This window comes from Marmota flaviventris, chromosome 8 (genome assembly GCF_047511675.1).
Source record: "Marmota flaviventris isolate mMarFla1 chromosome 8, mMarFla1.hap1, whole genome shotgun sequence".
NCBI classification, from domain to species: domain Eukaryota; kingdom Metazoa; phylum Chordata; class Mammalia; order Rodentia; family Sciuridae; genus Marmota; species Marmota flaviventris.
In genome coordinates this window covers 107,626,235-107,652,196 of record NC_092505.1, presented here as the reverse complement: position 1 = coordinate 107,652,196, position 25,962 = coordinate 107,626,235, and the positions used below count along the sequence as shown (strand labels likewise).

Sequence of the window (25,962 nt, the reverse complement as noted above, 5' to 3'; positions counted from 1 at the left end):
GTGCGTAACAAGGTACCACAGAGCATGGCAACTTCTGCAGCAGTCACGCATGTCCAGTCAGCTCGCTCGGATCTATGGATGGTGTTTCTGGACATGCAAGAAAAACCTGGAGACATTTTTTTTTCTCTCCTAAATCAGAAAATGTCACCCTTTAGGTGTTCTGTCGTTCAAAGAAACTTCAACCCATCTCATTAAAAAAAAAAACAAGCCTATCTACCTGAATTACAATAACTGCAGTGCCCTTTCACCTTTTCAGGCCCCTATTCCATTGAATCTGCAAGGCCACGAAGCTACATTAAATTAGCAAAATTATTTTTGAGAATTGCTACAAGTGATTACGACAGTGATTTATACAAAGTGCTAAATATGAGCTGAAATTACACAATCTTCCAATTTTTAAAAAAAAAAAAATTTAGTTGTAATTTGACACAATATCTTTATTTTATTTATTTATTTTTAATGTGGTGCTGAGCATTGAACCCAGGGCCTCACCCATGCTAGGCAAGTGCTCTACCACTAAGCCACAGCCCCAGCCCCTAATCTTCCAATTTTTAAAGACTGGATTTCACCTCCTCATTCTTAAAAATGCTTGAGAAAAATATCTACAATGTGTGGATGTGTGGCTTTGTTTTTTTATACTCTTGTATATTCCCCAGGTTTTGAATGAGAAAATATTGCTTCTATACCAAAGAAATCAAACATATATGTGTGCATGTAAATATATACAATATGTATTATATATATTTTCAACATCTGTGGTTCAATATCCTTGTATGCTAATTCAAAATACAAAATATGTCTACATTTTTTTTTTAACAAAACTCCAGATGGCTTTTAAAACAGATGGACTAGAATTTAAAAGACTCTGAGAAAACAGTTGTTGTCATTGTTGTTTCTTAAGGAACTTTTAAAAGTAAAATTGCACAAAAATTTCAGACATTTTTTTTCTAACGAATAAAAAAATAAACGGGTGCAAATTAAAAAACTAATGGAGAAACAGGTGGAAAGTTGGAATAGAAAGACAGGGAGTTGTTGACTATTGTAACAGTGATTTAAATCAACTCCATCTTGCCTGCCTCTGGGTCTCCACCACCCTCTGCACACTGAAGGGAATTAGTTCACAAAATGTGCACAAGAATTCTGCTGATGGGCTTCTGTCCTAGACAACAGCTGGAATAATCCTAAAAACCCGGTGGACGTGAAAAGGCCAGTGATCTCAGGCACTCAGCACAGGAACAGGCCCTGCCTGCCCCCTGAACACGCCAGACGTGGCCAGGGGCAGAGGGTGGTGTGCTGGAAAACAAGCCCAGTGAGGTGAGCACCAGGATCCAAGGCCCTGAGAAAATACTCTAAACCTGGCCCTTATATCCCTGAAGTTCACATTCTAGAGGGAAAAGCCTAAAAGATGACTACCTACAAAGCAACAAGAAAACGAACTGTGGGAGAAGGAAGGAATTGAGTCCCCATGCCTGCCGTGTCTTAGAGGGTACCAGCATCCCCCTGTCCCGGCACACTGACGTCTGAGAACTGGACGGGCAGATGGGCCTGCAGACGACCGGCCACGGCAGCCATCACAATCACTGAATACCAAGAATTAGGTGAATTAAGAAAATCAGTGACGGAACCACTGAGAAACACTGTCGAAAAAACTCAGCTTTGTAAAATATAAAATTCTAGCACAGAAATTTTGTCTTCACAGCAACTGTGCCTATAAAAATCTAAACATTTCAAAATTCATTTTGAACCCGTAAGTATTTTCCAGTATTGGCCAGATCCCAAGACTGCGCAGTCCTCTCCTCTCTGAATATCAAGAGGCCTGCCTGCAATACCGACCTGTCCTCAGGACCCTGGAAGGGACAGAGAAGCCAGAACAGAGGAACATACGTACACTAGCTTCTCAGAAGATCACACTGGAAACACGGGTGGCATTACACTTATCTGAAGGCACAAGATATGGGTAGATTTTTATTACCAAAAAATAGCTGAAAGTTATAAAAATAAATATAACTCTACCATTGTTTTTCAAGATATTGTCCCATTCAAGCCTTTTTTCCCAAATCTTCAAAGGGTTTGTTTCAATTTGAAATGGACTTGACAAGAAGCCTCATCCAGATCTCACTAGTTATAACAATAGGGGGAATGCCTGGCTCCAAAGTCAGTCCCAGGACACACTCCTATTAGAGATGGGAAATGATAAACCCCAAGACAGTGCAGCCTGGGAAAGGGAGTAGGAAAGAAAGCCACCCACTGACAGCTTTCCTGTCTTCCAAGGTGAATCCTTTCCAGAGTCTGGCCACAGGTGGGGAGAAGGTATTTCATCCAACCTAGAATAATCCTCAGGAGGCTTTTCATCTCTCCCAAGATAAATCCTCTCCACATGCTGGCCACAGACCCCTCAACCCTACACCCAAATTCCTGAGTGCCCAAACTGACACGTTCCCTAAACCACCTCTCAGTATAACCTATATAGCCCAAACTCCTCTGCTGGCCAGCAGCTCATTTTCAACCAGGAAAGTGGGTCCATTGGAGGTGTGATCCTGTTCCCGAATAAAAGGCTGAGATGGAGTTTGTGTCCAGCCTGGTCCTTTCCTAACTCCATGAGGAACTTAGCATGGGGACCGACATTCATCACCCCACGCAGACGCCTCACATTCTACACTGCTCGGCACCAACTTTTCAAACATTATTAAATAAACCAGGTGCAGTGGCGCACGCCTGTAATCCCAGCAACTCAGGAGGCTGAGGCAGGAGGATTGCAAGTTTAAGAACAGCCTCAACAATATAGTGAGATCCTGTCCCAAAATAAAAAGTACAAAGGAGCTGGGGATTGGCACAGTGGTAAAGCGCCCCTGGGATCAATCCCAGGACCAAAACAAAACGAACAAAACTATTAGACAAGCAAGGCCCTGTGCTCAATCCCCAGCCCCACAAATTTTTTGAAATGTTTTTTTTATCATTTTTCTGTGTGTGTGGCACTGTGGATGTGCCTTGTCCATGCCAGGCAAGGGTTTTACCACTGAGGTACAGCCCCAGCCAAAATGACTAAATAAACTTTAGACAACTTTCATTTGCCAGGTAGGTACTATCTTACAAATTCAAATAATGGTCAAAGATCAAAGGATATCATCATTTCAATTACAAAGCTAAAATTAATTCTCATTCTATAAACAACTCTTTAAAATATAAAGTTCCTTTTCTTTAGAACCATTAGTAACTTTATGAAGTGAAATTCAACCAGTGTATCATAACACATAATAACATCAAGACAGGAACTTGAGATACCGTACTAGCTCAAGACGGAAACCAGGAATATCCCTTGCCTTCGAAGAGACAGTCATCAAGGGGAACAAATGCATGAGGATGCAGGTATTTGGATGCACAGAAGGACAGGAAAATCATCTCAGGAAGACAACAGCATTCAACAGGACTAGGGAGTGAGACTGGAGGGAATTACTCAATTATTCCCTTACAGAGTGGCTTTCTAGAAAAGCCTTGAAGAATCAGTTAAACTTCAAGTACCGGTGAACAAGAGGCGGGTAGGCAGAGGAACACCTCACCCTGTGGCCTAGCCAGCCAAGGTCTAACCCTGGGACCTCTGGAGGAATGTTCCGAGATGGCAAAGGCACCTACAGACGAGCCCATCACAGTGCCCCACGAGAGTGACCCTCTGGATGTGGGTCTGGGATTGGCAGTGAAGACTCCGGGCCACTCTGAACAGAAGGGAGAAAATCTCTCTATCAGGGATGCACTAGTTATAACATGCTGAGGTCAGTCTTCTTGATGCTAAGGGAACACAGAGGCGCCCTCACCAAATAAAATCGCCTATTTATCTGTTGATTCAAAATGGGTTTTCTGAAATATTTATAGCTCATTCTAGTCATAACTAAACAAAATTAAGGAATTTATAAATATCCAAAACAGACACAACAAAAATTATGAAAACTGAACATTACTGATCTTTAACATAAACTTTTTCAGTCACTTCTAATGAAAATTTAAAATATAAAATAACTTTGTGTGGATTTAATTGTCAAAATTACTAATGTCGATAACAGCAGATTTTCAGGTGACATTAAGCTAACTTGTAGAGAACACTCAGCTCAGGGACGGCACTCCTGCCACAACATGGCCCTTGGGACATTAACCACAGGTGGAATCCCACTTGTCCATCAAGAGGACCAGGGAAGGCGATGGTGCCCTTCCTCTGGGCTATACCCTAAGCTTCTCTGGACTCTCCTGACACTACCCTCAGCACGCACAGCTCACATGTGCCTCCCGGGTAATCGGCACCTTCCACAGCTTGGCCAGGGGCCTTTATCTGCAGCCAGTGGCTACAGAGACTCTGGGGAGGTCCTGACACCTGCTGAGGCACAGCAGAGACTGGTAACCAAAGGACTTCACCACCCCAGACATGCAAAGGAGGGTGGGGTCTTGAGGGCAGTCATAGCAGCGCTCCACGCTGGTACCTCACAGTGAGTAGAAATTCCTGGGCGCTCTACAGGGTGCATCCCCTGGTGTGCATGCGCACACAAGCACGCTGGGGGCCTGGAAATGGGGTGGAGGGCACACATGGGACTGCAGCACACAGAGGTAAGAAAAGAACACCCAACTACGGAGTCTAACCCTGGCAGCAATTAAAAACCTGCAATCATGACAACAGCCACAATTTTAAATTTCCAACCACAGGGAGTGGCGGTAGTAATCATAGAAATGTGTTGAAACAAATGTGTACTAGAAGTACGAAAGATGCATATAAGTGTGTGAAGGTCAATCATTTCAGCCATTGAATGAGTACATGTGGATTGTAAATGTGGGAAAACTGGTATATGATAAAAAATGAAACATCTGAAGAAAAAGAAACTACTTACCGAGCAGGTTCTGGGTGTTTTACATACATACTCCTTAATCTTAGCAACAAACTTGGAAGCTGCTGTTGCTACTTCCATTTTACAGATAATTGAAACTAGATTATGTAAGTAAGGTGGGCAAGAGTAACAGGAGACAAAGAGGAAGGCCAGGAGTCCCGGCTACTAAGCCCACACTTCCTGCCGCACTCAGAGCTTTCTTCAGTCAGGGTCACGTGAAGCACGGACAGGATCCCAGTTACACTGAAACCCTCCCAGTGGCTCATACAGACCTGGGTGAGTGGCAGCCCAGCCCCGCCAATGCATGTGGCCACTGCCACCCTCTGGCCCAGCCCTGGCTTCGACCTCTCCAGGGATAGGCTAGACCTCTAACCTATTGACACAGACGTGTGGGCCGAGGAGTGACCCACCAAGGCTGTTATTCTGCCTGACACTTGCAGGACTAGATGCTCAGGCAGGACAGACATCTGTCTTTCCCTGGCTTTAATGTCAGCATCCAGAGCAGTTCCTGGCACAGAGCAGTTCAATAAAGCCTGCTTAGTCAGAAAGGAGAAGCAGTGTGCTACCTATGTGAAACCAAGAGAATGAAACTGGCCAGAAGGCAGATTACAGACACACTCACTAAATATGGGAGCCATCTGATTTAACCGAGGGTGGGTGGCAAGCACGGCAGCAGGAGCATTCCCAGCCCTAGCTCAGGAGGCGAGGTGACCCGGGGGCCTCGACACTGTGGTCTGGCATCACTGGCATCTTCTGGCCACTCTTGTCTTCCGAAGTCAGGGATGAAAAGAGAAAGCAACGAATATTTGGGAGGATAGGGCAACAGTGCTACAGCTGGCCTGAAACAGAGCTGCCCCATGAGCTCAGAGCCACCTGGGAAGCCGAGAGGGCTAGAAGAGGGCTGAGCCTGGAGAGCAGAGGGACACACACAGGTGAAAGGCGATGGGCCACTCAGGCAGTGGAGAGAACAACAGGTGGTCACACCCAAGCCCCTGCCTGCTGCAGTTGCCAGATGTTCACAGGCACGAACGTGAACGCCCAGGGAAGCACCAAAGGGTGTGGACCAGGACAGGCAGCAGGTACCTCCCTGGGCACGATGCATGCCACTTCTGATGGTCTGACACTCTCCTATGATCTTACAGGGGAAGAAACTAAGGCATAAGGGTTGACTTGTCAAATGTCTGAAAGGCACTGGTCACAGAATGTCAAGCCTATGTCCAAACACCCCAACTTCAGGGAAGGGCAGTGGGACGGGGGCCCACTTTGTGGGATGAAAAGAGACATCTCCATATCAAGAACGCATGCTCGCCCGTGCACCTAGCAATCATGACAATCAGCTTCTATCATGAAAATTAAAAAGACAAGGCTCAAAACTCACTAAGAGGGGCTCAGTGACAGAGCACTCGCCTAGCATGTGTAAGGCACTGGGTTCGATCCTCAGCACCACATACAAATAAATGAATAAAATAAAAGTAATGTGTCCAACTACAACTATAAAAACATATATTTAAAAAACTCATTAGGATCCTCTTAACACCAGCCCTGTAAACCTGGCCTCATGAATCGGGAGTATAGTGAAAAGGTGAAATAGTTATTAATTCTGCAGCAAATAACCATCATTAAAGATGCCATCTACATCTATAACAAAACCATGTGAGTGTGACGACAGGTCTTCGTCACAGGGGGATGTGTCACGTTATTCTTTCCAGCAAGGCAGGCACAAATCCCATTGAAGAGGCATCACATTAGGCTTACTCTGGTATTCAATCACCTAAGAATCTCTGGAAGAAAACCACAGATCTTCTATTCATTAAATAAAGAAGGAAACCAATCAACAACTCCTCTGGGGAGGCAGGCTTCATTCAGAAGTTAGAGACACATAGAATGATTGTTTGCTGTGTTAATAAATTTCTTAAGATACCTGGATTATACAACTATCTAGGTGGAATGGGGGATCAGTGACTCATTACTGCAAGCCGCAGCTAAGAAGACCTGAGATCAGACACTAAATAAAACAGCTCAGACTACAAAGGACATGTTTAAAAATGAAGTCAATCACTCCTAGTCAACATCAAACAAAGTGGCACATTTGGAGACAAGAAAACATGGTCCACGCCACAGCAGCAATGAGTAACATGGGATAATACACAGGCAGGGGTAACAGCTGAGTGATCTGCCAGTCACATGAGCCAAGAGGTGTGACTGCAGAGGGACACTGTTCCCCTGTATGAGGTGACTAACAGCACCATCCATGGGAATCTCCAGCAGGGTGATGAGCCCATGGCTGTTAACCATTCCCAAGATTCATTATGCTAACGTGAACACTCTTCACTCCTATCACCTCTGCACACAGAGTGGTCTCCCACAGCTACTGGAGAGGGCTGGGCTCTCTGGTGGGGCCTGGGGCAGCTTCTCCTTGCCTCACAGCCTCGGAGCCAGCGTTGATGGCCTTCAGAGCTGCCAAGACCCAAGAAAGAAAACAGAAGCCATGGAAGCAGGAGGACTTCCCCTGTTTTTTTTTTTTTTTCCTTTCTTTTCTTTTCTTTTTTTGAGTAGTAAGTAATTACAGATAGCACAACTCTGAATTCTGAGAAGAAATGATATAGATAAGGAAATAACAGTTAAGACAAGCCATCTGAATACTGAAACCAACTAAGTGTCATTCATCAGCACTGTGACAAAAAGCATGAATCTTCTACTCTTCACGAATTCATCAACGTCTAAATAATACCAACGAAGACAATCGAGGGATTTTAAGAGGTCTGTCAATTGCATGATCATGTAAGTCACGGGGCAGGTTAATTATAATCACAGAATACTTCCTTCCAAAAGCCCTTGGAGAGCACAAATCTCTCAAAATAATTAGAATGCTATGCTTAATTCAAAAAACTCTCCTCTGCATTCGTACAACAGGCTTTACTATTTGCATTTTATGAAAAATAAAGGAAATATACAGGTAAGAAGGGAAAGACAAATTGCCAGGTGAAATCTGCCCGGCAGGCTTGACAACCAGTTGCCCAGCCATGAGCACAACCACTGGTGTTGGCACATGCCACTACACACAGGGGTACTATCGACAGGGCCACCGCACACACAGGGAAACTGGCACTGGGGCAAATAACGAGCCCAAAGCCAGGACTCAAACCCAGGTCCTAAAGGCTCAAAGTAAGTGGGATAAACAAAGACCAGTTGTTCAACTTGAGGATTTGAATTTTTTAATTTAAATCATGTTTAATACGTTAGAATTATCAAAGAAGCTTCTGAAAAATTAGAAATTACTCTTAAACATAAATGTGCCAATATTAAAATGTAGAAAATGATACAAAGGTTGCTCCCTCCTTCTGCCAAAACGGCCTCTGGAACTTGTTCGTTCTGCTCCATTATTACCGGAAACAAAATACTTTTTAAATTAAGCAACATAAGGCCTGGAATGAACACGCTAAGCGTGCTGTTCGTGACAGCCGCTGTCAAGACAGAGCTGGGGACAGAAAGAAACCAGCCTTAAGAGAAGAGCCTGAAGTCTGATTTGGACTTTACTCCTCCTGCTCAAGATGGAATTTTTGGTGCTGGACATGTTTGGCACCTTCCAGTACCTAGGGTTTTCTTCCCTAGTTTTGCATTTTTTCTGTTTTAAAATAGGAACAGTTTCCAAGGGAGAAGGTTAAGGTCAGTGGAAAAATTTGGGAATAGCGTTCACATTGAATACTTGAAGAATAAATCACAGTTGTTTCTGAAAAACAGTTTTCTAAGACGTATTTGAAATATCTTACTAATAAATAACTCAAGAAAAATAATCTTCATGATCGGCTTTGTGTGGCTGCCTCTGACTGGCCAATTTAGTCCAGATGAAGACAGACCAGTGCAGGAGGACTAAGTGGACTCCCTTTTTAGGACTTGGCTTTTTAACAAAACAAATGAAGCATACATGAGAAAGAAGCCTCTAAAAGGGACTATCACCTAGTACAGACTCATACTTAAAAAAGGAACACTGTTCTGGAACCTCTCAGGATCCCAATCTCTGTTCTCCTACTCATGAGCTGGCACATGAGCTTGGACCATTTCTCATCCCCTCTAAGCACTGGTTTCTTCATCTAGAAAGTAAGACATTAAAAAATATATCTCACATGCCACAGAAAACTTAGACACCTATGTGCACAGAACCTGATGTTTAAAAAGCACTCAGACACGGTTACCAGGCTGTGTGCGTGGCTGTGTTAAGGTCACGTGTGTGGCTATGGCCAAGGCCGCATGCATGGCTGTGGCTAAGGCTGCGTTCATGGCTGTGGTTAAGAGGTCCTCAAAGGTCCATGTGCTGAAGGATCATTCCCAATCTGTGGTGCTATGGGGAGGCACTGGAAGCAAGGTATTGGGTCCCTGGGATGTGCCTTTAAGGGAACAATGGGACTCCAAGTCTTCCTTCTCCCTCTCTTTTGCTCCCAGCCAAGAGATGAGTGGTCTTGCCTTACTGTGTGCTTCCACCAGGAAGTGCCAGCACAGCCCAAAGCACTGGCCCAACAGATCACGGATGAATCCTCTGAATCTGGAAGCTGAGATACACGTTTTCTGTTTCCAGGTTGATTCTCTCAGTTTGCTATGGGAACAGAAAGCTCTATAGCACATGTTCTCCAAACTAACCAAGAGGCTCCCCGAAAACTCAGTCAACTAACTCACAGGCCTTCTCAAATCAGCAAAGTCTAAATGTTTGGACACATAAGGTTTGTTTTCCCAACTATGTTAATGTAACTGACATTTTGCTCATGGACTTATTTCAAGAAAGAAGAAAATGGTAGCTAAAAAAGATTCGCAGTGCGTCCTTTGGGTGTACAGGAGAAAGCATGTTAACCTCTGAAACACAACCGTGTCCACCCAGGCCAGGGTCAGCACTGATGACATGACCCAGCACACACAGATTCACAGGAGGCCTCCCCTCAGCCCATGTGCCTCTTGCCTCGACTTCCACCCCACTTAACCTTGAGTCCTGGTTTTAGAAGTGACTTCCACCCCCCTATCTTATATCAAAAAGACCCCGAGCATTTCAGTAGGCATCTGTGTCTCAACATGGAATTGTAGATGCTCATGCCAGGCGTGTCCATCCCTCCAGTGGCTGCCCTACAGAAGGCAAAGACTGAGAAAATCAAAGAATGCAAAACGCCTGGCAGACACTGGCTGTGCCTCTGACAAGTGGGCTGTGGGGTCACAAGCAGTCTGACCATACCCAGTCCAGTTATCCAGGGTATTTGACTGCCTCTCTGAGCACCGGGTCGGTAACAGCAGCAGCTAGTGCTTACTGAGCACCTGCCTTTACACCCAACACTGTAAATATTGATCCACAGGGCTTCCTGCCATGGCTCCAGGCCATTCACATCAGGAAGTAGAATGCCCATTTCACAACGAGGAAACTGCACCAGCCTGCCAGCCTCACAGCCACGCTCCCCTGCAGCCTCGCCCTGCCTCACTCAGGGGAACTCAGGCAGTGCCCAGGTCCTGAATATCCTGATCCCATGCAGTACAGACCCCAGCGGGCTTTCCCCAGACACTGAGACCCACTGGGCTCCGAAATCTGAAGCTATGCATGCCTTCTTGTGCATCAGAGCTGGACAGACTGACACACACAGACTCCATCGCTCTAGGCACCCTGTCCCTCCATGCCACATCCTACAGAGGTGGTCACTGCCCCATATCTCTGTTATGAGCAAAGACCCAAACCAAGAAAACACTCACTGAGCCCTTGCCAGGCTACGCACTGGTTAGGGGCTGAGGAGCTGTAGGCGAAGTGACAGCCTGACATCCCAGAGCCATCGCACTGCAGGAAAACGAGCATGGACAAGCACAGCCATGCAGGACCCGGGCCTGACCTCCAGGTGCCCGCGCTCACAGAGTGCTTGTGCCACCATGAGCAGGCCCGGTGGCCTGGGAGGGCCTGTCTGTGTCCCGATGAGTGAGACGCTTGCTCTAGACGGAGATCTTTGCTAACCGAAAGGCAGAGTGAACATGCACAAAGCAAATGCAAGCAACAAACACACAGGTCTGAGCAGGGAGACAGGAAATGCACAGCTGCTGTTCTCGAGAGTTCCGCCCGCCCAGCTGGTCTGCCCTTTTCATTACTCAGGAAAAAGTTTGCTTCCTGGGGCTGCAGAGAGAGAAGTGAAAGGCAGCTCTTCCTGCCACCTTGAGACCTTCACTTCTATCCTGTCCCCGAGGCACCCCAAACTGCACCTGGCTCTGCGCTCACACCACAGGCAAGGAGGGCAACCAAGAGGAAGGAAGCGGTCTGTGCTCTGGAAGGCCGGGCTGCCCCCTCTGCTGCCTGGGGGAGGGATCGCCCCGACAGACTAGCCGGTCTGGAACCTGTAAGTGCCACAGTCCCGCAGACACTGCCTTGCGCTCCAGCTGCCTCCCCAGGAGACAGGCAAGTCAGTGTGGCAGGAAGCAACTACCAGCAACTGAAAGCCATGGTGTCTCTGCAAACACAGCCAGCTGACAAGCTGCTAGCCCGCACGGCGTCCGAATCCTGGGGAGGTTCACACACAGAACCTGGCACACAGTCGCTCTTGAAATGCCTGAGGACCAGGTGACGGTGAGCCTGCAGTCCAGGGAGCACCCAGAGGCAATGCCCAGCTCACACTGAGCGTGCCCTTTCCAGTCGCCCTAGGGCCCTCTCTCCAGGCCACCCTGTGTGCAGCCTCCTGCCACCAGGACACATTGCCAGCCTGGCCCCTATGGCACACAAGCCTCAGAACCCTGAATGTTATGACTTCTACCTTCACACCAAGTGGAGGCCAAGAAACCAACCAGGGCACGAGAACACCAAGGCTTAGGTCTGCTTTCACTCCTTCACCCCAGGACCCTGGCCCTGGCACAGAGCAGGAGCAGGGGGCGCGGGCGAGGAGGAGGGTGAAGGAATGAGGCACTCCACATGGAAAGTAAAGGGGCACCCCAGGCCTGGCACCCAATGTGGCAGCAGCTCAGCTCCACTCTCCTCTGGGGACCCACAGGCCAACCACAGCCAGGACCCAGGTCTCGAAAGTCCTAATCCGTGCACCACCTATCCCAAAGGGCTTTCACCAAATACCAAACCAAGAACTCTCAGAAATCTGAACCGCAGCTCTCCTGGCCTCTCCCCTGGGGACAGACACCCACCCCGCTCCCCAGAAGGAAGCAGAGAGGCCTGATTTCCCCTCTGCAGTTACAGAGAAAAGGGAATCTGGAGAGTGAGGTTCAAGATTCCCAAACAGAAGTGGGAAAACCCACTGTGCAGCTGGGGCTGGAGCCTGCCCAGACAGGACTGCCAGGAGAGCAGCACACGCCAGCTGCACTTGGGGCTCAGGACCGGTCTGTGTCTACTCTGTCGTCAAAGTCGAAGACACATTATGAAACCCAAGAAAAGGAAGTCCATTTCTAAGAAGAGAGAAGGCCTTCTATCCCAACCATACCACTTCATAACACAATCCTCCTTCATAACACAGCGTCAACATATTGGTCCCCCATGAAACAGTAATACTGATTTTATTTTACTATTGCTCACGGTCACTATTTCTGAAATACACTTGTACAGTGCTTCATAATCCTCAAAGTGCCCGTGTTTCCTCAGAGACAAGAGGCAAGGTGCTCTGTGCCTATTTAACAACGAGGCACACAGCTTTACTACCTAGGTCAAGGTTGCACCCCTAGTCAGGGTCAACACAGCTGTAGCCCCTTATGAATTCCAGGAACACAGAGTGACTCAAGAGTCAAGGAAAGGGTGACCCCTGGTGGACAGTAAGCACAGTGGAATGCCATCTGCATGCCTGCATGAATACACACATACTCTCATGCACGTAAATCTAATCACATTTTTTAAATTATCCATGTGAGGTGGCACACACCTGGAATCTCAGCTACTTGGGACACTGAAGCAGGAAGATGGCAAGTTCGAGGCCAGCCTGGGTAACTTAGCAAGACTGTCTCAAAGTAAAATAAACAGGGCTGGGGATGTGGCTCAGTAGTAGAACACTTGCCTGGCATGGGCAAGGCCAAATAGATAACTAAAAGAATTTACTGGATGCTAACTATCCCTGAAGAGTCTGTCCTTTCAAGTGTTCTTCTGTCAAATCAGTGGGTGATCAGCCTGAATTACAGGATAAAAAATGTAGATTTCATATTCCTCATAAGACAGTATGTCAACCACAAAATAAACACTCACTTGCTTACATGCAATACTTCCAAAGCTGAGTCAACACTGAGAATAAGCACTACTGACCAGGGCAACACTCCAGGTGGCCATGGGTGCCTCCCTGCACCCGAAGAGGAGGTGGGACCCCCCGGGCTTGAAGGGTTGCTTCTGGAAAAACTCTCAGTGGACACACATTTCCTCATGAACCTCTACCTGTGCTATATATATATACACAGTAATAACTGTGTTTGTTATAAAACTGAGACAAAGGAAGCTTTTAAAAATGTAATTTGAAGTTTCAATCTTCTGGCACTCCAACAGCTCATCTAGGCACCTAGTCTCCACAGGGCTGTGGGAAAAACCTCACAGTGTGATTTCTCCCTGACAAGACACCCTATCATTTTCTAGTGGGCAATTTGAGTTTCCACGGGCCAACATGACCACTAGAAAGGAGCATGGACTTGGTAACAGCCTCGACAGGGAAAGCACACTGTGACCCAACACTTAGCACAAGAAGCTTAGCAACACAAAAGGATACCTCAAATTTTCAGGATTTTCATTCCACATATCGCATGTCTAAGTATTTAAAAATCTCAGACCTCTTGAAACCTCTCACCTTAGGAAATTTTACTACAAAGAGAAGGACTATAAAGTTTCCACCCCAAAAGAGCAGGGCAGCCCCAGAGCTTGCCTTAGGAAGCACAGGATTATACAGGCCCACAGTGGGGCTCCCTCTTGAGGAGCTGAGGTGCTGAAGCACTCTGTGCCCACCCACCAGAGCGAAACGCCACGCCAGGTCTACCCCTGTCGTCGACCTTCTGACCCCATGTGGCACCTTTGAGAATCAGGGCAATGACTCATAAAAGGATTCCTAAAGAAGGAGCCATGTAGCCTCTGCACCAGGCTCACACAGAGGTGGGTCCGGGAGGTCTTGGGTGGTGCCCTGGGTCATCCTGGCCTCCACGGTGCATTCCCAAAGGCTTCATTAGAACCAAAGGCCCTTGCCATGCATCAGCTAAGGTGCTCTTAGGGCTGTCGAGCCTCACCTTGGCCTTCCCTCGGCCTAGCCCACGCTGGCTGTACCACAGGCACTTTTCACTGTGAGAGGAAAACACTTTTAATTCCCCCACGCAAGACTAGATAAAGATCACTGCAAATGCTATGTTTGTAGAGTCACTCATTAATGACATATCTGTTACTAGGAAAATAAAACATAAAATGGTCTGCAATTGCTCAATGTCACGTGTCCGTGTGACTGGCTATGCTACCAATTCTTTGGTCAAATATCAGTTGAGATATGGCTGCAAAGTTTTGTTTTGTTTTTTTTATGTGATTAGGATTTAAATCAGCAGACTTTGAGTTAAGCAGACCACCCTCCATAACAGGGGTGGGCCTCATCCAGTCCACTGACAGCCTGAAGAAAAAGACTGGGGTCTCCAAAGGAAGAATGAATCCAGCCCCCAGACTCAGGATGCAACCCCCACTCTTCCCTGGTCTCCAGCCTGCTCTGCACATGTCACACTTGCCACTACCTACAATCACACCAGCCAGTTTTAAAATATTAAAAAAAAAAAAAAAAATAGCACTCTTTTCTCTCTCTAGATAGATGCAGATAAGAAACATGCACATGGATGCGAGCGCGCGCGCGCACGCACACACACACACACACACACACACACGCAGTTTCTCTTTACTGTTTTGTTCCTCTGGGAAGCCCTGACCAGCACTGAAGAGTTTTCAAAGATCATAACCACAGAGTTTCATGCACTGCCCTCTGCTGGGCTGTGTGTTAAAATGCATCCCCCGAGTCAAAGTCAATCATCTCACCAAGTCGAAGCACAGGATGTTCTGTTAAGAGTAAATGAAGGGAGGATGGTAAAGGGCCAATAAAAATCATTCCAATCAATCTATAAAGTAGACCAGCCCAGCGGACAGTTTGTGTTAATAATGTTGAGTCACGTTAGTCCAATGAGAGAAATTTCACAGTGCATGAGCCTTCATAAAATATTACACTTTAAAACAGGCTTTGTCAGAGTTTACTGAATGACAAAAAAAGAAAATATACCAACAAAATAAAAGGCAAAATGAAAGGAGAAATTCAACTACCTCTTGGTTATCTTTGTTTTGGTTTGCCCAGAAAATCTTATGGTAAAGCGTCTCCATTGAGTTGCTGGAATCAGTTCGGTCAAAACAGTGTCGATCCAAGACTTCCAACGTGTGCAAAACCCGACTGATAGTCACCCCTAGATGGAGAAATGAAGCATGCAGTTAGGGAGGCCACGGAAACCAGAACAGCAGAGCATAAAAATCACCATTCTGGGGGGCAAGGGGGTTTCCTGAAGTCACCATTCTGGGCATGTTTCCCAAGAGAACCATCCATGAAACCCAACCAGACATTCCAGACAGGCAGAACCTGAAGAATGTCCTCACAATTCCCCGCAGAGCTGTGCCAAAGACCCTCCTTACCACGGGAGCGCACTGACAGAATCTGAAACCTGGCATGAGGCCCAGCCCACGAAAGCCCCCGCTCCTCCACTGTGCCCTGTACCTGCTGTGGACTCCTGGCACTTGTCAAAGGACCACCGGACTTCCACCGCACGGCCCCTTTGTTTTATCTGCTGTTCCACCTCATAGATCTTGGCCCGAACCTGAAAGATAATCGCTTCCAATTAACTCTGCTGCAAAGCTGAGACGGCTGTCTATGTCATGTCAGGGTTTCTGCCTAGCAGAAGGTCCTGTGGTGAATGACAGCCATGGCTACAGGGGACGAGAGCAGCCCACTGCCCACAAGGACAGCCTTCCAATGCACAAGTGCTGATCCAGTGCCAGCTCTCAATGACAAATGTCCATGGAAATTAATGTGTGAAGGGCACTGTAACAGGTGGGATTGCTTTAGGATATTGTAAGAAAGGGCAAGAATTTTTAAATATCCTCTTTGAGCCAATTGTCTAGTCAGGAAAGTAACTAGCAATGTTTTAGTAATTTAGAAAACTGCTTGGTTAAAAAAAAATAGATAAATAAAAAACAAGGATGATCTTCTACATGTTAGTTATAACACTTGTTCAAGTTGCATAAATCTTCAAACAAAGCAGCAGCACCAGAAGATCACAGAAGAGTCACTGAACGACACTCGCCAGCATGGGAGTCACAGTCAGGCATTGGCATCACCACCAACTGGCCTGGGAGGAGAACGCTGAGCAGGACTGCCCAGCAAGAGGGGGAAGGGAAGAGAGCGACTTCCTGAATCTCTGTGTTCAGCAACAGCAGAGAACCCTGAGGTTGGCAGGGGCGAGGAGCAGAGCTGGGGATGAACTCCGGCTGAACCCGGCGGGGGCCCCTTCGCCCAGCCCCTGGAGAAAGAACACCTACCACCCAGGACACAGTCTACCTGCTGGTTGAATGCCGTGTTCCCTCCCGGCATGGGGAGGCTGGACGGGGCGACCTGCAGCAGGTCCAGAGGTGAGCCCGCGCTCACACTCTTGCTTTCATTTGTGGAGTAGTTCCACACCAAGGCACTTGGGCAGCAGAGAGTGACCGTCTAGGAAGGAAGCAGGGAAATCAGGGTGTGAGAGGGAGGAGGAGGAGAGCTGCGGACTCAGCAGAGATAGCTGTCACCATCAGTGATGCCCCAGCTCAAGGCCACAGGGGGTCTCTTTACTCCAACCTCACCAACACCAATCTGCACGTCAGACAACAGGTCCTCGCTCCAGGCATTGCCAGGAACCCCCCACCACACCCTCCTCACCTCACGTTTCTCTAATTCATTGTCTCAAACTGTCCCCTAGGAAAGCCTGCCTGACCACAGGCTGGGCTGCAGATCCCCTTTGTGACTGCCTTAGCTGGGCCTGTCCCTATCAGCCCTCGACCTGTCACAGGACACTGCAGCTCCGTTACTCTACCTTCCCTACAGGACTGCAAGCTCCAGCTCCTGTGGAGACCCACCTTCAGAGCCACCTAGTTCCAAAGGGCACCTGAGAGCTCAGGAAATGTGAATGAACTCAGGGTGATACTGTGGGGCCCCATGGGCAGGCCATGCCTCACCCGAGAGCACTGCCCAGCAACCTGCCCAGGGCAGCACCCTCGAGCACCGGCAGCAAGCATGCCCGCCAGAAGCAGTGCCTGCCAGAAGATCAGACTGAAGAAACAGGCAGCCAACTCAAGACATGACTGAGGAAGCCAGCGCTGCCCACAGAAGCCTCCTCCAGAAGAACAGGGCTGCTGATGACAGCAATAGCTACCCTGTGGGTACCCTGGAGGACTTTTAATTGGGCTGCTGAAAGGCCTCAATAGAGGACAACCACAAAAACTTTCTTCTAGAAGAATGCAGCAAATCTTCTCTGCGCTTTATCCCACGCAGAGTAATCAAACTTCAACATAAACTACTTGGTTGAGGGAAAAACGACACTCGGTACATAGAAATAGAAGTGCCATCTCCAGCCCGATGGCTTCCCACATGGGACTGATGTGACATCACCCGGGCCGCAGACTCACCTGCAGCATGCAACTGAGTCCGTACACCAGGGGCCCGTGCTGTGCGCAGGAAAGGAAGTCTGAGAAGGCCAGCTGCACGGGGCTCATGCCAGGGCCGGGGGGGCCGGGGCTGGGCGCCCCGATCCCCGAGCTGTTGGGCCCAATCATCATGTGGGGGGAGTGGGCGGCCAGGAGGCTGGGGCTGTCGCTTAGCAGCAGGGACAGACGCCGGGCACAGAAGTAGGCCAGACGGCGGGACAGGTAGGCTGACTGCACAAACTCATCCGAGTACTGCAAGGAGAAGACAAGCCACCAGTCACGCCCGCCTTCACAAGCAGCTGCTCCAAGGCAGACGCTTCTCCAGGAAACAAGAAGAAGCCTGCACAGACCTGTGCTGTCAACTGCAGACAGAACTGAGCCACACATATGATCTGAGATTTTCTAGTAGCCACTAAAAGAAACAGGTGAAATTAAAATAATGTGCTGTGTTTAGCCCAACACACCCATTTGATCATGTCTACCTCTGACCAACATAAAAGTGTTATAGTAGCATTCACTCTTGTTTCTCCCCTGTGAGTCTGAAGGCTGGAGAGCATTTTACACACAGAGCACATCTAGGTTCACAGGGCCACAGCTGAGGCGCTCAGCAGCCCATCTGGCTGATGACCTGTGACAGGCCAGGTGTCTGCAGCACCCGGCAGGGGCAGCTGAGAGGGAGGGCCACCGCTACCCGAGCACACGGGCACTGCTCCAATCATCAAAGGCTCATGTGATGGCTCCGTGGGGAACAGCTTCTAATGAATCCCACTTGGCGAACTTAAATTTCATCACATCTTAGACACATCACGAGATGAGAAGACTCCTACCTGCCAGGAACTCAAGGAATTATCAAAAGAAGGTAGAGATTCTCTGCACTCTACCAGGAGGTTTGTTTTGTTCTTGTAGCACTCAGTCTAAAAGACGGGGAGGGGGGGGGGGGCACTATTCTAGGGGCTGTCTGCTCAGCTCAGACGCGGGAGAGACCAGTGCAATAAGATTACATGTTAACCAAAAACCACGGACATGACTGCTGAAGGTCACTCCAAGTCTTCCTACATAGTATAAGAATACACCACAGTGAATTCCACCTGGGTGTACGTCCACAGGAGTGGGGGCCTAATTTAGAATAAGAGACATTCTATGCCTGTATAATTGTATCAAAATGAACCGTACTGTCATGAATAACTAAAAAAAAAATTGGAAATTAGAAAATTAAAAGTTAAAAATAATATATAAATTTTTTTTTAATTTTTTATTGTTGGTTGTTCAAAACATTACAAATTTCTTGATATATCATATTTCACACTTTGATTCAAGTGGATTATGAACTCCCATTTTTACCCCATATACAGATTGCAGAATTACATCAGTTACACATCCACTGATTTACATATTGCCATCCTAGTGTCTGTTGTGTTCTGCTGCCTTTCCTATCCTCTACTATCCCCCCTCCCCTCCCCTCTTCTCTCTCTACCCCCTCTACTGTCATTCATTTCTCCCCCTTGTATTATTTTTCCCTTTCCCCTCACTTCCTCTTGTATGTACTTTTGTATAACCCTGAGGGTCTCCTTCCATTTCCATGCAATTTCCCCTTCTCTCTCCCTTTCCCTCCCACCTCTCATCCCTGTTTAATGTTAATCTTCTTCTCCTGCTCTTCGTCCCTACTCTGTTCTTAGTTACTCTCCTTATATCAAAGAAGACATTTGGCATTTGTTTTTTAGGGATTGGCTAGCTTCACTTAGCATAATCTGCTCTAATGCCATCCATTTCCCTGCAAATTCTATGATTTTGTCATTTTTTAATGCAGAGTAATACTCCATTGTGTATAAATGCCACATTTTTTTTATCCATTCGTCTATTGAAGGGCATCTAGGTTGGTTCCACAGTCTTGCTATTGTGAATTGAGCTGCTATGAACATCGATGTAGCAGTGTCCCTGTAGCATGCTCTTTTTAGGTCTTTAGGGAATAGACCGAGAAGGGGAATAGCTGGGTCAAATGGTGGCTCCATTCCCAGCTTTCCAAGAAATCTCCATACTGCTTTCCAAATTGGCTGCACCAATTTGCAGTCCCACCAGCAATGTACAAGTGTACCCTTTTCCCCACATCCTCGCCAGCACTTGTTGTTGTTTGACTTCATAATGGCTGCCAATCTTACTAGAGTGAGATGGTATCTTAGGGTGGTTTTGATTTGCATTTTAAATTTTAAAATTTAAAAAAAAAAAAATTTAAAACCTCTTCTGAAAACACTTGCTTTGGAGGCAGATATTCATTCTTTCCTCTTCTAAAGGGAATTGTTCCCCTTTCTACCTCTACTTACCTAATCATTGCCTTCAGACTGACTTTTCCTGCCCATAAAACCAGCTGGCTCAAGGTCCCATTACTGTACCTGCAGCATCAGCGGCAGTAGGAGTTTAAGAAGGTCGTCATCCATCGGTCTGATCTTCTCTAGGACATCCAGGATCCACGTCAAATATTCATGCTTTTCCAGCAATCCTTCCTTCAGTGGGCAAAGAACAATTGCGCCAGTGCCGTTAGAGAAACACCAGTGAATGCGTCAAGGGCACCATGAGTCCTCAGCTTAGGCGCCACCTCGCTACTGTCTCACTGTCACAGTGATGCGGTCTTGTTGGCCACAGTCCAAATTATAACCCATGAAGAACTAGGGTTTTTTAATATGACTGGGCTGGGAATTTTTATTTTGGTAATCTGATGAATTCTAATTCAGAACATTGAATTCCCACAAGAAAGGACATTTGAAAGCTCTCACATTCTCGGGTCACATCAAGTCCATGGTGAGATTTCAGGGATGGAAACTTGATGAACAGTGATAGCTGGAAAGAAGCAGATCCCCGGGCTGGGGAGCTGGTCAGGGGCCAAGTGCTCCTGAGTGTCTGCCTACGTGCGAGAAGCCCTGGATTCCAGCATGGAGAGCCATCACAGCACCCAGCTTGGACCACCACCTCAAGGGAAGTCAGGAAACCCCCCCAGGCCCAGAGCCCTCCACACAACGGCAACAATCAACATACCGACCCACTGTCATGCACAGAAATGGAAGCAGTGCACAATCATGTGTAAACAATCCAACTCAGCACACTAACTGGCTCCAGGAGGGCCAGGCTGGCGGAGCCCATCAGACAGACCGCTGCTTTACTGATTGAGTATGGTGCTCGAGGTGGAACCCAGGGTTTTGAACATGCTAGGCAAGTGCCGATCTTGACCTAACACCATCAGCACTGTGAGAATGGCCTGAGGCCTGAGCCTAAGCAACTCCATTTTAAAAACTCCAGTTTGAAACCTGCAGTTTCACCAGGCACACCCACAGAGCCCTCCAGTATGGCCTCAGACAAGTCACTTCCCCTCACCCAGATAAACAGAGTGAAGTCTCAGGCAGGCTGTCCTCTCCTGAAAAGAGAGAAAGGTGGGAAGATCAGGGTGGAGACCACCAGACCAGACGTTTCTGACCCCAGAGTAAATTATGTCACTGAGAAATCCGGTGGTAGCTGATAAGGATTAAAAGGGGGATTAAAAGCCCCCAAATTTAGTATAAATAATAGAGCAAATGAACAGGGATGCAGCGAGCCGAAATAAGGATGCACTCAAGCTGGAGAGCCTGATGAGGACCTGACATCCCATCACTTGTCATCTTTCCTGATCCTCTGCGTGATCCTCACTGCTCTCAAACTTTACGGCCTTGTCTGGACCTTGTTGAGAGCCACAACTTCTCCCTACGACCCTTTCCTCAACTGGTTGTCCACTCCACGCCAGGAGAAGCCTGCGTTGGTTCCAGACCTGATCACCGCTGGCTGAGTGAGTGTACATCTGCTGGACATAAAGCCTAAGGTTTAAGACTTTTGATATGACATTTGAACTTAGCCTACAGAGGGAATGTCATGAGCCTGTCATGATTAAGAGTGTTTTGCAGTGCTTAGAATCTAGAATTGTTTGCTGTGAATTAATTAATCTAGAATTGTTTGATGTGAATTGATTATGTCTATTGCAGTGCCTAGCTTAATGGATTGTCATTTTCTTGATTAAGAACCTATAGAGTGAAATTGTATTGAGTAATTTGAGTGAATAAAGCACTGCTAGGGGCAGAAGTGCATGGACATTCTTTATTTCTCCCCTCGATTCACAATTTTGCTCCCTCGCAACACGCACCTTTTGCCTACTGCCTTCAAATACACATACACAGAAATATGTTCTTTCATGATGCTCTAGGCACGTATGTGACATTCTGTTACAGTTTTGTACTATGAGTCACAGAATGAAAGAACCTTCGAAATAACAACAAAATGACCCATTTTCTGGAAAAAACACGTACATTCACGGCAACATGGAAACAAACTGAGTATAGTTAGTGTGAAATCCTGCTCTATTCCTAGTAAACTTTACATATCACCGGGACCCACCACAACAGTCAACAAGGATTTGTGTGAAAACATACTAATCAATTATAAATTATAGTGATACCTTATTTGACATGACACCAAGGTACTATTAATTTCTAGTTTCCTTGATACTGAGAGTGAGTCAAAAATGGTTATAAGGGAACTTTAGACCACTAAAATGAACTTCAATCAGGACAAAGTATTTGTCTATTTAAATACATATTTTTTAAATGAACAAAAATGCAATTTTGTGCTAAAGTACAAGAAATGGTAAATGCAAGCCTCAAAAAAATTAATTAAAAAAGAACCTTCATACATGTAACCGCCCCTCCTCTGGACGCCTTTGCACATCTCCTTGCCGTGTGTCTGCACACGTGCCTGTGTGTGGATCAGCACTAAGGTGTGGTGCACATTTCAGAATATGGCAAATTGAAATATCACAAGCTTGTTTATGTTTCAGTCATGTTCACCACTATATGACCTAATGGTCTTTTATAGAAGTGACGTTGATTTCAATGTTCCTACCATGTAAAGTAATCTTTACAAAAATATTAAACATGCTAACATACTTGTTCCAAGATTCAGACTAAATTCTCAGCTCACAAAAACTCACAGACACTCAAGGTAAGGCCGACTGACACAGTTCTATGACAAATCAAAGCAGGTTCGTGAGGGTTGCTTTTGGTGATTTAAAAACTGGCCCTGTGACTTCACAAGGGAACCCCTTATTTTCCTACTTCGAGCTCTTAGAAAAAGTCACATATCACCTGAATGTTATAATTAAGGTTCTAAGAGGCAAATGTAGAAAACTGCGCATCGCCTTCCTCTGATTAATACAGTAGGTACTCAAAATCTGTGCTCATGATATGACTCCAGCCTCATCATGCCTCCTCACCAAGAAGAGGATGAGGCAAACGGCCCCCGGCGCCCCCTTCTGGTCAGTGTGAACACATGAGCACATCAGCAGTTGGGGAGAGCCCAGCTCCTGGCCTGGACTGTTTGCATTTTCAACAGCAGCTGAACCAAATGAAGATGAACCTTCTCTGGAATAACTCAGCCCTAAAGGAGATGTGTTAGGAGACAGGAAGCATCGGCACAGGGGAGTTTTTGAACAAGTATATCCAATTTTGCAAAATAAGGTGCGTACAAGGATTATATTTAAAAGAACAATTGCAAAGTAATTAATGGCATAAAAAGGTTGACATCCTAGAAAGCTGGAGAAAAACATGCAGAAGAGGCTGTCATCCCAGGGCAAAGGTGTCATGATGTCATCAAAGACGTCAGGCTACTTTCTCAGAATGTGTCGGTTTATATAAAGACACAATTAACACACACAAGACATAACTACACTCACACAGTCATGGACAGACCACACACACATCAAGCACTCAGCATGGCATCGGTGGGCATGAGCGCAGGCCATGGCGGTGCAGTGATGAGACCACTGGGAGCACCTTCTCAGCACAGGTATCCTCGTTAAGCAACATACATCTGTGCACAGAACTGGCTCTTTTTAAAAGCATGCCACACAGCCCCCTGCAGGCCTTGGAGGAATTACCTGGAACATGTGAAACGCCAGCTTCTCGTTGTACTCCCACTGCCTCATGGCTTGCTCCACCTCCGGGGGCACAGGGACAGGGCCATCGCTCGCAGTGGACGCCAAGTGGTAGAAGTCAGAAATCTTGGCCAGCTGTTCTCGAAGGTACCGAGTAGATATCTGCGTCCACTCTGCATTTAAAATAGAGATATACATTGAATTCTAGACACGATGGTTTAAGAATTACATTTTTCTTCTCAAAGTTATGATTATCTTGAGGATGTATTTGTAAATCCAAAATTGACTGCCGGGTGCAATGGTGCACACCTGTTAATCCCTGTGACTCGAGGCTGAGGCAAGAGGATCAAAAGTTCAAGGACAGCCTGGGCAACTGAGCAAGACCCTAAATCAAAAGATAAAAAGGGTTGGGAATGCATCTCGGTGGTGGGGTACCTCTGGACAAATACAACATAAAAATGGTCTTTGCATATGCAAGCAGAGTTCAGAACAGCAAGCCCACCCCAAGCCCTGCAGTCATGTATGCTAGTGGAAGGTGGCCTGCCCTGAAGCAGTCAGCAGAGCCTTCCAGCTTTCGGGAGGAAAAAGCCACCCTACCCTTAAGCTTCTGCGACCCTTCACCTAGGAGAAAACACATCCACATTTGAATTTGACCTGTCTGATGATCCTCTGTGTGATGCAACAAAAATACCAAATGCAAAACAGGAAACAGCAGCAGAGGAGGGCCATCCCAAGCCTAGCTTCTTCAGCAGAAGAAAGCAAAATCTCAGAAGGCAGCTCACTTGGGATTCAGCTTTTCAGGGTCCAGCTCAGGTTTTAAACACACTCATTAAGATGCACTCTGGCTTCCTGCCAAGAGAGGTGGCCAGCAAAGCTTTCCCACCTACACTGTCTGCACCACGCACTATGGCAGCGTGTGCCCAGGACGAAGACCCAGCTGCCTGGCCAGCACTGGACCTGCAGCCACTCCCTGCTCCTCACCAGCACGTGCCTCAGCACAGGAGGGGTGGAGTCAGACACAGTAAGGAGCAAGGGAATGTCGGACACCAGAAAGGAAATGGAAAAAGTAACATCAGAAAAACAAATTACTAAAATTATTCACCAACATCCACCATGGAGGCACCAACTAAATCGGTGTGTTGCCTTTGGCAACCACAAGGGATGTGGTGCCGGCTTTAGCCCATTCTGCGGATAAGAACATAATGCCAGTGGCCATATCTCCACCAGGATCAGCGCAGCAGCATCAGAAGAGACCACCTTACATGAATACCACCACACAGCGCTGCCTTCCTCTTGTCCTCAGCCCAGGTTCTCCTCCTTCCATTCTAACAAAAGTCATAAGCAGAAATTAGACCTTGATCAGTACCCAAACGCTCTGCTCTTACTTGGTCAGTACCCAAGAGCTCTGCTCTTACTTGGTGGGTAACCAAGTGCTCTGCTCTTACTTGGTCAGTACCCAAGAGCTCTGTTCTTAGTCCGTACCCAAGCACTCTGCTCTTACTTGGTAAGTACTGCTAAAACCCTTGACAACAGCACCCAGGGATAACTCTGTTAAGTTCTGGTCTAAATCACTTGTTCTAATTGTGCCTTTGTTAAAATTAAAATGTAAAGGCTATTGAACTCCAGCAATGAGCTGATGATCAAACCCAAGGTTGACATTCTGTCCAGAGTGTCAGTGTTTCAGAAAGCTCCACTGACTGCACACACCTGCTTGAGACTGCTCATCCCACTGAAAACAAAGTACCAAGCCACCAACAGCACCACTGTCTTGTTCCCCGACGTGGACTAGCAGTCTCAGGACATTCGTGTGTTCAACAAAAGCCAGCCATCAGGGGACGAGTTTAGCTCGGCTATAATGAGCAAATATAAAAATAACAAGGACCCACACCCCAGCTTCTGTTTGGCAGTCCTTGCTATTAACTTGTGGCAGGGTGGCTCTGGTTCTCAACATGCCTGCAGGGCAGGGCAGGGCAGCCTCCAGAGCTAAGGATGACACAATGCCCAGTTCACACAGGGTGTGCCTTCCTTATCAGGATACATGTCTGCTGTGCATGACCTGGATATACAGAGTCGGTCCTCAGCGTCCACGGGAACTGGTTCTAGGACCCATACACCCATTACCAAAATCCACGACACTCAGCCCCTTCCACAGGAAGGCGTGGCATTTACACAAAATCTTCAGTTAAGTTGTCCAAATCACTTCCGATACCCAATACGGTGTAAATGTCATGGCTGCTGTCGCCATGCTGTGCTGTTTAGGGAACAATGACAGGAAAAGAGTCCACGTGTGTTCAATACAGATGCACCTATCTTCTATTGTCTGTACAGGGTTGGTTTAATCTGTAGATTCAAAACCCACAGACACAGAGGACCAACGGTATCTTTCCATCTTTCCTCCTCAATGTGTACTTGGATGTTTAACAGACATTTGCATACCTCCTTCTTAAATATTGTTGAATGCACCTCTCCATATCTGACTCCTCTAGGAATTC

General features: G+C 46.9%; 1 protein-coding gene across 2 annotated transcripts in view; it reads right to left on the bottom strand.

Moving 5' to 3' along the window:
* Med12l (mediator complex subunit 12L) overlaps positions 1 to 25,962 on the bottom strand; it is a 263,138-nt gene that overhangs the window by 188,446 nt on the left and 48,730 nt on the right. For both annotated transcript variants that reach the window (XM_027934055.2, XM_027934056.2), the window contains 6 exons: positions 23,474 to 23,643; positions 19,914 to 20,024; positions 17,509 to 17,778; positions 16,406 to 16,555; positions 15,566 to 15,665; positions 15,124 to 15,260 (listed from right to left, as the gene is read on the bottom strand). In XM_027934055.2, the coding sequence (XP_027789856.2) occupies positions 15,124 to 15,260; positions 15,566 to 15,665; positions 16,406 to 16,555; positions 17,509 to 17,778; positions 19,914 to 20,024; positions 23,474 to 23,643 (938 nt within the window). The remainder of the gene's footprint in view (positions 1 to 15,123; positions 15,261 to 15,565; positions 15,666 to 16,405; positions 16,556 to 17,508; positions 17,779 to 19,913; positions 20,025 to 23,473; positions 23,644 to 25,962) is intronic.